The sequence below is a fragment of the Aulonocara sp. 'chitande type north' Nkhata Bay genome, linkage group LG9, assembly GCF_057382095.1.
Source record: "Aulonocara sp. 'chitande type north' Nkhata Bay isolate Kocher_YH1m ecotype deep benthic linkage group LG9, A_spYH_male_GT1.1, whole genome shotgun sequence".
NCBI classification, from domain to species: domain Eukaryota; kingdom Metazoa; phylum Chordata; class Actinopteri; order Cichliformes; family Cichlidae; genus Aulonocara; species Aulonocara sp. 'chitande type north' Nkhata Bay.
Window position 1 is genome coordinate 30,364,112 of NC_141352.1, and position 12,427 is coordinate 30,376,538.

The 12,427-nt window shown below is 40.7% G+C and overlaps 1 protein-coding gene across 1 annotated transcript in view; it reads right to left on the reverse strand.

Annotated features, from left to right (window-relative positions):
* The window catches only part of LOC147322396 (uncharacterized), a 52,717-nt gene that overhangs the window by 27,325 nt on the left and 12,965 nt on the right, over nt 1-12,427 (reverse strand). Inside the window, exon 3 of the mRNA XM_086306919.1 lies at nt 7,949-8,545. Within this exon, the coding sequence (XP_086163045.1) occupies nt 7,949-8,545 (597 nt within the window). The remainder of the gene's footprint in view (nt 1-7,948; nt 8,546-12,427) is intronic.

Genomic DNA, 12,427 nt, shown 5'->3' on the forward strand with positions numbered 1-12,427 from the left:
CCTTCCTGCTGAATTTGATGTGTCTCCTTATCTTTCCTCATGTGGTGCATTTTCCATTGTTATACCTCTCTGACCTGTCTTCCCCATGTGATGTTTTTGTGTAATGTATGTATGGTTGGAGGGTAAGATGGCTCTGCCCTTGCGTGCAATAGGTCGGCAGCCTTAACATGAAATTTCCCCTTGTGGGACTAATAAAGGTATATCAATCAGTCAATCAATCTATCAATCAACTAGGGAAGCAGATGCCATTTCGGTTGCCAAAGCAATATATAAGAATATCATCCCAGAACACGGGATTCCGGAGACTATTTATAGTGATGATGGTCCACACTTTGTAAATGAAGTGATTGGATTAATGGCACAGCATCTAGGGATAACACTAAAACATCATTGTTCATATCACCCACAAAGTGCAGGGTTGGTAGAGAGAACTAACGGCACAGTAAAGCTAAGACTTAGGAAGTCAATGGAAGAGACAGGCAGGACATGGTTAGACTGTATAGAACTCGTTAAGATGTACATGAGGATTACTCCAACAGAGAACGGTCTGACTCTTTGAGATTATATATGGTAGAGCATTTAGAGTTTTAGTCTTCTGTAGTGATGATAGAAAAGCAGAAGAGAGAGCACATTAGCAGATTGGATGCTCAAAATGTTTAAAAGTAAAGAAGTCATGAGAACAAATGATCTGCCAGATGATTCTGTTTCTCCTCAGGAGCAGAGTCTGAAGTCTGGAGATTGGATGTTGATAAGGCCATGGAGACGAAGTACTAAGTTCTTACTGCAGGTTTTCATAGAAAGTATAGAGAATAACAACCTCCCTCCTACTCTTACTCAGGGTCTCATAACACTTATTCCAAAGCCAAACAAAGACTTACTTCTTATTGATAATTGGAGACCCATCTGTCTGCTCAATAATGACTATGAGATTATGGCTTTAGTACTTGCTAACAGAATTAAAGAGTTCTTGGATACAATTATCAATGAGACACAATCAGGCTTAATGAGAAATAGACACATTTCTCATAACATTAGACTGGTTTTGGATCTACTTGATTACTCTGATTTGGTATTTGACAATAGCTTCATTCTCTTCCTGGAGTTTTAAAAGGCCTTTGCAAGGGTGTAGACTTGGTTGTGGCATTGGTGGGGACGGCTGATTCGACCATCGAACCCTGCCCCGTTTCTTATTTTTTCCTTTTTGTTTTTGCTTCTTGATAAAAAAAAAAAGGAGAAATATACTTGCCTGCATATGCTATTCTACATGCTTTTAAACCGTTTAAAATTACAATTCATAGTTTTATATGTGCATTATATAATGTTAAATTACTATTAAACAAATGACTGACTAAGTATTTCAGGCTTTAGTTTACTTCAGCCATATATCATATAAATCAGGTATCATACAAAAGTAAAAATACAGTCATGACAATAAAAGAATATGACTTTAAGGACTTAACAACATTACTTCAGTTATAGTGCACCAACATCTCTGACACATTAGCACTAAGGGAACACTGAAAGATCTGGTGGGTTTTGTCCATAAAACTACTCATCTAAGATTACCACAAAGTAAAAGATCTCTCAGCAACATTATGCAACATTTTAGGCACTACTGCCCTCTATCAGATAGGGGGCTGAGATGTTTTATTCTAAACATGAACTACTGTTACAGCAACAGACATGGACTACATGCCCCACACAACAAACACATGCCTGCTCCTAGGGATGCACCGATACCGATACCGGCATCGGCCTCGATACCACATTTTCTAAAGTATTCGTACTCGTTAAAAGTCCCCCAATACCGAGGACCAATACCACGGTCTGAGACCTCTCTATGTTTGACTGGCATGTAAGGGGTTAATCACAGGCGCCGAGTGCCCGCCCCCAGGCCCCGGCTGCAGCTCAGAGCGGGGAGAAAGTGAGGCGAGACATATCAGCTCTGTGGAACTATTTCAAAGTGAACGAAGACGCGAAAACAAAGGCGGCCTGCAAATTGTTCTCAGCGAAATTGTCCAGAGGAGGCTCTAAAGGTAGTGCATTTAACACAAGCAATTTAATCAAGCACCTAAAATCCCAACACAACAACGAGTACAAAGAGTTTACCCACGCTTATTTACCCACGCTTATTAGCACAGAGGAGCATAGCTGATGCTATAGCAGTGGGACGGAAAATAGTTGGGCATTTTAAACATTCCGCCTTAGCCTACACCCGCCTCGAGGACATTCAGGGACAGCTCAACTAGCCAATAAAGAGACTACAGCAGGACGTACAGACTCGCTGGAACAGCACGTATTACATGCTCCAGTCCCTCATTGAGCAAAAGCGAGTGCTGGGCGTGTATGTGTCCGAGCACAAACTCCCTGACTATCTCACCGCTCACCAATGGGCTCTTATGGAGACAACTGTTGCCATCCTCGCCCCCTTTGAGAAACTAACCAAAAAAAGTGAGCAGCTACGACGCACCAGCCTCTGATGTCATCCCAGCTGTGACTGTGCTAGTGAGACTTCTAAACAGAGAAACAGACGAACAAATTTAAAATTAAATTTTGTTTTTTTATAATTATTTATTCTGTAATATGTTGCATACAACATGCTTTTCATTTTAAATAAATGTTCTTAATTCCAAACTAGTCCCTTGTTTGTTTGTTTTTTGTTAAATTATAGGACTAAAGCTGTTACCTGCAAATTTAAATCATGTTTTTATTAAGTACTCGGTATCGGTATCGGTGAGTATTGAAATGCAAGTACTCGTACTCGTACTCGTTTCCAAAAAAGTGCTATCGGTGCATCCCTACCTGCTCCTCTCGTTAGCTGAAATTAACTGGTGGCATATTTGTTTTACATCTATACTCTCCAGTCTCTCCTTGTGGACATGGCATCACATTATTCATGGTTACATACAATTTTAGACTGATGTGGACCAAACCTAGCTCCTACTTGCCAACCTTGAGACCTCAAAATTAGGGAGACATTCAAAGGGGCTGGGGGGGATATACATGTACATATACATACAAAAAACTTGATTTTACAGTGTTTATTTATCGGATAAAATAAGTTAAATGTCACCGTTATTATTGTCCGACCGGAAACAGGCCGGGGGTGTCCAAATTCAGAGGCTGTGTCCACCTGAGAACCCGGCCTTTGTGGTCTAAGTGGGCCGGGTCCTCCGAAAGCCGGGTAGACCGGAAATGAGCGACTGTGAAATTGGACGGTCTAGCCTTCAGAATTACGTCACCTGCCGTCTGCTCCTTGCTGTCTAAAATATAACCGGACGCTGGTGTAGATGGTCGAATAAACTGCTGTTTTCACACAGCAGTTTATTCAGCTGTGTGAGAACCCTGGAGGAATTCTCCTGAGGGATTAATAAAGTTTTATTTAATCTAATTTAATCTAATAACTTTAATCTCAGCCAAAACCATTTACTCACCAACAAATAAAACACAGAAACAGGCCAAACAATAACATGTTTAAGTTATTTGTGTCATGATCGGCTGTGTGGCAGGCGGGAGGAGGACCCAATCGCAAGATTCACAAACACGGGGATAAACTCAAAAGCAGCTTTATTGCTGACAGGCAGAACATAGGAAATACAGAACTCAACTAAACTGGGACTCAATAAACTAATAGTCGTAGGGAGACACAGGGAATCCACACAGCAATGAGGGAGAACGCGACGCCGAACAGAGGGAGACGCAGACAGAAATACACAGAGGGTTAACGAGGAAAGTGGGAACACACGGGGAACACAGCTGACACAGATAACCATAACGAGACAGGGCGGGGTGAACATAACACTGACGGGAGACGGGCAGAGTCAAACAGGAAGTACAGAGGTTCAGACAGGAGGAGAGAGAGCACGGGGAAAACACAGACATAACGGGCAGGGGAAACATGGAATAAAACATAAGGAGAGACGAGGGCTCACAGATACACAGAGGGGCACACAGGGGGTAAAAGCCACGAAGGGAAAACACACAGGGAACAACATAACAGGGCAACTCAGGAAACAGAACCTAAACAGGGAACTAAATACAAAAATACAAGAGAACTAAGAATACTGGGCCAACATGGCCCAGGACCATGACAATTTGACTTTTACACAGCTACATTCTCGCCTGAAAATGTGTTAACAGTTTATTTTGCGACCCAGAAAGAGTAATAAGAGTAATATTAAAACTAAGTAGCTGCAGTAATAGTATCCATTGTTGGAAACTGGAATTGGCTGGGCCAGTCTAGGATATGGTTTTCAGTTTTGTTGTCCGGGTGTAAAATCGGGAGAAATTGGGGAGAATGGTCGCCCCGGGAGATTATCGGGAAGGGCACTGAAATTCGGGATTCCCCGGAAAAATCGGGAGTGTTGGCATGTATGTCCTAGCATAGCCTGTAACGTTATTGTGACGGACACATTAAATGAGTGAACTTGACTTTATGTGACTCACAGGTTTCTTTGAAAAATACTTTCTTATATCCAGGTTCTTCCTCTTTGCTGCCATCCTCCTCGCAGCGCAGGTTTGCAGCTGCTGAAACTAAACAGAGCTCCCTGAAAGGCACAGCCAATCACATTGGCCATATTTGTCACATGACGTAGGACTCCAGTAGAGAACTAATTTAACTCTTTCTGCACCACTCGCTGAATGAGAAGCTGACAGATCGTTTTTTACTTACTATCGGGTTTGTTTTTCTTTACTCGAAGAGATCAAATTATTGGTGGGGACAATTCAATAATTGCTGGATATTGGTGGGGACGCGTCCCTTCCGTCCATGCCAAATCTACGCCCTTGCTTTTGACATAACCTCAAAAAAGTGTGAGCTGGCAGGGGACTCCATAATTGGTCATAATGGCTCATTACCTGTGCGGACTCAGACTGTGGAGGCAATAGTAGCACCAAAACTGCACACATTCCCTTTATCATGATGGCTCGTTTGAAATTTATTTAAAATACGTTTTGAGTTAAAGTTTAAGTTTCTGAGTTAACCTTGGCTACACCTGACCGTGTAAAATCTGACATTAAAAATCTGAAATTACTCAGATGTTAAAGATTATTTTTCAAAAATGATTATCTAATAATTAACTAATAGAGGCAGTGTCTCTGTTACATCTCTTGGATGAATGGATGACAGGGTGCTATAGCAGAGGCTTTCATCTGATTAATGCCAGATATTCATGAACTCATGCAGGATTTAATTTTTACTGAAAGAATGTTAAATATCCAAATCCAGCTGTGTGGGTCTTTGTGCTGTCACTGTGCAATGTGGACTGTGCACCCCGCAGTTATGCAGGAGTTTCTTAAAGTGTCGCTTCAGAGACGTCTATAGCTTGGACACAGTATAACGTGGAGCAGTTGCACACTGTTATAATGATTATTTCATTGCATCTCTGCAGTGTTTTATGATAAAATAAAAATCAAGTGCAAAACACTTGAAATTGATCCAGTGGTTTGTGGTTAAAAAAAAATAGCAGTTTTATAAGCTGAGGTTGTCCATTTTCTGACTTTCTTTATATTCTGATAGTTTGTAACAATCTGAAGTGCAAGAAGAATTGTGAAGTAATTTTAAAATATTGTTCCTAATTTAGGAACAACAACACCTGCTTCCATGTCTTGCATTAATATTTTAATAACTTCTCTGCTTATTGACAATTGTTCCTCAGATAATTATATTATCTCTATTTGTACGATACGATGAAGGGAAAACAGGGTACCGTTTTGAAAGTCTTTTAACATTTATTGTATTATTTATTTTTGCAAAATAGATGCATTATACTCCGTGCATTTTCAAAGACAATGACACTTGGGGTTCAAATGAAAGCATTGGGGTGTAACATTAATGAAATGCTCAATTATGATGAATCAGATTCTCCCGCATCTTCAGAAAGTAAAAATAAACTAAAAGTAAACTTACTGAAAGTAAAAAAAAAGGGGTGAAAACTAGCGTATGTGGATAAATCTGGTATATTTACACGGTGAATTCAATACACATTCATATCTGACTCTGCTGCTTTGTCAACAGCAGCTGTGTTGCTTCCAGTCAGTACCACGCGCTGAGCTCTTGTGCCCTCCTCCTCCTTTGCATCCTTTCAACATTTTCATGTACAAAAATGTTGATGCAAAAAATCTGCCATGAAAATCCTCATAAAACAATATTGTTTTTTGCTTCTTTTTTCATAAATGACTCATCATCATCATAATCATCTTTGTTTAGATGCAAGAAGAATCATATAGAAATGAAAAAGGTATAAATCTTCTGACCGAATCTGCTGGGACTGTGTGAGGTCCTGAGGCTAAGAGTAAGGATTTATCCACAGGAGAGCTGCGTTCTTACAAACCATCCCACTGTGTAAACCTGACATCTGTGGAACAGCTGAGCTGTATGATGTGTACAAGGACACAAAACATTATTTACCATCAGATCCCGAGCCCTCCATGTGTTAATCAAGAAACTGCTGCTGTGCTACATCCATAAATAATGAATAAATTAGGAGCTGAAGCTAAAAGGACAGTTTATTTGTACCATCTTCATGTCAACACATTCAAGAACATCACAGATGAAAGAAACATTAAAAACTTCTACACTACATAAAGCTAGAAAAATAGTTTTTCTTTCAGGTGATTTCAGAAAAAACAAAACATCAAAAACCTCCAAGACGCTTTGAAAGAACTAAAAACCTTTATTCTCATGGTCCAATCATGAGTGAACTCCCCGATGAAGCCTTGTGTGCTAAAACATGTCAGAGTTTTAAAAGTTAAACATGAGTTTCCAAAACGTTTTGCTGGAGAACAATGAACTATTTGACTGAGTTTCAATTATTTACAGACGAGCAAAACCAGGACAGAGAAAAAAGGACAAAACTGACTCAGTAAAACGACAGAAAATAAGATCCCATGTAAATCTGTATTATGTAGAAGTTCAGCCCAGCAACCAGTTCAGTTCAACACAAGTTTAAATGATTCTATCTGAACTCTGTGGAGCCTGATCTCAAGCTTTTTGAGTCTGACACTGAAACCAGAGGATCTTTCTGTCTCTTCAGATTCACTGTGATCCAGTGATGGGAGTGATTTCAGCCCTGAGTGATCACGCTGATGTTTGCACAGAGCAGACAATGAGGTGAATGTTTGGGCACATTGGTAACAGTGAAACAGTTTATTAGTAACGTGGGAATGTTTGTGTTTGAAGTATGAACTGAGATTCCTGAAGCTCTTGTCACACTGGTCACAGCTGTAGTTTCCTTCCATGTGTGTACGTTCATGATAGTTATGACTACCTGAATGTGAGAAGCTTTTGTCACAGTGTCTGCACTTGTATGGTTTCTCTCCTGTGTGGACTCGTTTGTGTTTTTTAAGCTGACCTGCAGTGGTGAAGGATGACCCACACTGATCACAGAGGTGCTTTTTAACCCCACTGTGAATCAGTTCATGTTGTTTTAACTCAGTTGATGTGGGGAAGCTACTCCCACATTCTTTGCAGTATTTCAGTTTGTCTCCAGTGTGTCTACGTTGATGTGTTTTTAGGTTCTTTTGCTGACTGAATGTTTTTCCACAGAGGTCACAACGAAAGTCTTTCCCACCACCACAGTGATGACAGGGTTGAGAACTGGATCCATCTGTGTCACTCTGCTTCTAAACAAAGACACAAAGACAGTGTAAGTCAGTCCTTCAACATTTTTATCCTGAACGTCGCCTGAAATAAAGAGCATCTATGCAGACGTCCAATTACATTTTATTGTTTCAGTTAACACACTCAGTTTACTGGGCTGCAATAACTACAATACTACCACCATAATACTACAGTAATACTAAAATCGTAACTGACATGAAAATCTGAATAATCACTCAGAGCTGCTTTTCCATGCAGTAGAATTGCTAACATGCTAACACAGTTTAATGAGCAGAGTTGTTCCAAACAGTCAGGCTAAAATGACAAGATAACAATATAAATACATACCTCACAGTAACTGCACTTGTAGAGTCTCTTTCTGGTGTGGATCTGTTGGTGTCGTCTCAGGTAACGTGGAGATTTAAAAGTCTTCTCACACAGGTCACATTTATAAGGTCTCTCCTCATTGTGGGTAAACATGTGTTTTTGTAAGTCTGCGTCTGTTGTAAACTCTTTGCCACACTGTTCACAGCAGTACACATCATGTCTGGTGTGAATGCGTAGGTGTGCATTTCGGTACCCTCTCCGGCTGAAAGTTTTTCCACAGATGTCACAGCTGTATGCCTTAATTCCAGAGTGGCTAACTAGATGATTCTGTAAGTGACCATTTTGAGTAAAAGCTCTGCCACACTGATCACAGCTGTATGCTTTAACTCCACTGTGGATGAGTTGGTGTGTTTTTAGGGAACGCTTCCAGGAAAAAGACTTTCCACACAAGTCACAGCTGAATGGTTTCTCTCCAGTGTGGATGACCTGATGCTGTTTTAGATGACACTTGGAAATAAACTCCATCCCACACTCGTCACAGGTGTGTTTTTTCTCTCTCTTTCTTCTGTGAGGTTTGTCGGCCTCCTGAGAGCGCTGACTTCTCGCTCCATGTTGGTCCTGCAGTGACAGAGATACAAACAGAGGCAGTGAGTGAAATGCAGTCGTGGAACAAACTCAACCTTCAAACTCTCTCCATTAACACTAGTTTTAAACCTGAAGGTGGAGTGTGGCACCAAACACCTTAAAGGTCTCTTATCCCCACCTGCTGGTAGTTCTAACACATTACATCCAACCTGCTGTTAAAAATAATTCATGACTGTTAAAACACTAAAATCAAGCCCATCCCTCCTGATTGTACACACACACACACACACACACACACACACACACACACACACACACACACACAGTTTCTAACACATATTTCTATAATTTTTATAGATTTATACATAATTATTCAGTGATAATAAATCCTGTGTTTGTTTATTTGTTTATTCAAAAGGAACCCCATTAGCTTCCATGTTGCTTGTCTTCCATCAAATACAATCACATAAAATATTATACAATAAAGTGGATTCAAGATATCCACATAATTTGGCTCTTACATCCACAGTGAGATTTCACAATTAAAATATAAGCAATCAATAATAACTACAACAACAATAACAACAACAATATCAATAACACGGAGGCACATTACAGAAATCTCAAAAACAAATCATCTCTTACAATATTACAACAACTAAAAGTTCTGTAAATCAGCTTTTAAATGTTCATTGAAGTTTTGAATAGTTACTAATTCTCTAATTTTATAAGGTAATTTATTCCACCTGAAAGTTGCTCTAAATATAACAGTTTTACAAAAAGTTACTTTTAACTCGAGGATTTACTAAATTGCAGTTTGTTGAAAATCATGTAATATCATTATGTATTTCATCTGGATACTGCAGCTGAGCAGAAATAAATGTGGTGTGTTTAACAGAATTGAGTTCTTTATAACTGCAAGTAAGCCATAGAATACGTTAGCCTGTACAGGAAGCCAAGAAAGCTGATAATGCATTTCATCGATATTCGTATTAGAGATGGCACCATGCCACTTTTTAATGTCCAATACCGATATCATATGGATATCTGCCGATACGAATCCGATAGTGTTTTTTGTAATCAATAAAACTGTTTTTTAAATAAATATCTTGCTGCATTTTGTATAAGTTCATACACAAGTTTTAAAAACAAGACACTAAAGCTATTCCGTTATACCAAATGAGCCCTTTCCTCTACTCCCTCTTCACCCACGACTGCAGACCTGCCGATGGTTCTAACACCATCATTAAGTTTGCAGATGACACCACGGTGATTGGCCTCATCAGTGACAACGATGAGGCCGTCTAAAGGGAGGAGGTGGATGGTCTGGCTGAGTGGTGCGACACAAACAACCTGCTGCTTAACACCGAGAAGACCAAGGAACTCATCGTGGACTACAGGAGGAATGCTGACCCACATCCACCCATCTACATTAAGGGGACGGCTGTGGAGCGTGTGAGCAGCTTCAAGTTCCTTGGAGTCCACATCTCCGAGGATCTCATCTGGACGACCAACTGCTCCAAGCTGGTCAAGAAGGCTCACCAGCACCTCTTCTTCTTGAGGACTCCGAGGAAGAACCAAATGTCCTCAGACATCCTGGTGAACTTTTATCGCTGCACCATCGAGATCATCCTGACCAACTGTATAACAGTCTGGTATGGGAACTGGTCTGCCTCGGAGCAGAGGCAGAGGTTGCATTGCAGAGGGTTGTGAAAACTGCCCAGCCCATCGCCGGAGCACCACTTCCTGCCATAAAAGACATCTACAGGAAGCGGTGTCTGAAAAGGGCTGGGAAAATCATCAAAGACCCCAGTCACCCATCACATTGACTCTTCACCCTCCTGCCCTCTGGGAGGCGCTACAGGAGCCTCCGGACTAAGACCACCAGGTACCGGAACAGCTTCTTCCCCACAGCTGTCAGACTCCTGAACTCTGCCTCCTGACATCTGACCCACGTTAAACTCACGGACTGAACATACACACACCCACAACCACCTACACACACACATACAATGGACAACTGTACCCTCAAACACACAATAATAACACAGACTGAACCACCACTCAAAACCACTAGCACTTTATACAGCCTCTGTAGAAATTATCCACATATCTCTCTTATCTTAACTGCACCACTGTATAAATAATCATTCTGTAAAATACGATAATTTTTAATTCAACAACTGTTTATAACTTGCATATTTCCCATTTCTGTATAGCTGTACATCTCATATTTTTATATAGTTTTTCCTATTTATATCCTGTTCATAGCTTGTACTCACTACAGCCTGTACATACTTATAGTTATAGCATATTCATAACATACTTCATACCGTGTACATTATAACATGCCATAATAGACCCATTTCTGTAATATACTTACATATCTATATTATTGCTAATATATATATTGTAATATATCTATATCAAGGCTAAAGCACTTCTGGATGGAAGCAAACTGCATTTCGTTGCCCTGTACCTGTGACATGTGCAATGACAATAAAGTTGAATTCTATTCAAATATTTTATAGTTCAGCAACACACATCAATCTAATAAACTTAAACTTGCACCATCCTTCCTATTCTAGTATTATAAAGAGTACTTATCAGAAATATTAAACAACCTAACTAATAGAGTTGCCAACTCCCAGCAAAAATCTCCCAGAACCACCCCCGCCCTCATGATGCTTAATCGACATAATCAACTTTAATTTAATGCACGTGTACATCAAATGCACAGAAATAATCAATCATGTTTCCACAATAATTACCACATTTCCCGGACTACAATGCGCACCTGAATATTAGCCGCACAAGCTAGAATCAGGGGAAAATCCTGTTTCGCACATACAGTGGGGCAAAAAAGTATTTAGTCAGCCACCGATTGTGCAAGTTCCCCCACTTAAAATGATGACAGAGGTCAGTAATTTGCACCAGAGGGACACTTCAACTGTGAGAGACAGAATGTGAAAAAAAAAAATCCATGAATTCACATGGTAGGATTTGTAAAGAATTTATTCGTAAATTAGGGTGGAAAATAAGTATTTGGTCACCTCAAACAAGGAAAATCTCTGGCTCTCACAGACCTGTAACGTCTTCTGTAAGAAGCTTTTCTGTCCCCCACTCGTTACCTGTATGAATGGCACCTGTTTGAACTCATCATCTGTATAAAAGACACCTGTCCACAGCCTCAAACAGTCAGACTCCAAACTCTGCCATGGCCAAGACCAAAGAGCTTTCGAAGGACACCAGGAAAAGTATTGTAGACCTGCACCAGACTGGGAAGAGTGAATCTACAATAGGCAAGCAGCTTGGTGTGAAAAAATCAACTGTGGGAGCAATCATCAGAAAATGGAAGACATACAAGACCACTGATAATCTCCCTCGATCTGGGGCTCCACGCAAGATCTCATCCCGTGGGGTCAAAATGATCATGAGAACGGTGAGCAAAGATCCCAGAACCACACGGGGGGACCTGGTGAATGACCTGCAGAGAGCTGGGACCAAAGTAACAAAGGTCACCATCAGTAACACACTACAACGGCAGGGAATCAAATCCCGCAGTGCCAGACGTGTTCCGCTGCTGAAGCCAGTGCATGTCCAGGCCCGTCTGAAGTTCGCCAGAGAGCACATGGATGATACAGCAGAGGATTGGGAGAATGTCATGTGGTCAGATGAAGCCAAAGTAGAACTTTTTGGTATAAACTCAACTCGTCGTGTTTGGAGGACGAAGAATACTGAGTTGCATCCCAAGAACACCATACCTACTGTGAAGCATGGGGGTGGAAACATCATGCTATGGGGCTGTTTTTCTGCCAAGGGGACAGGACGACTGATCCGTGTTAAGGACAGAATGAATGGGGCCATGTATCGTGAGATTTTGAGCCAAAACCTCCTTCCATCAGTGAGAACTTT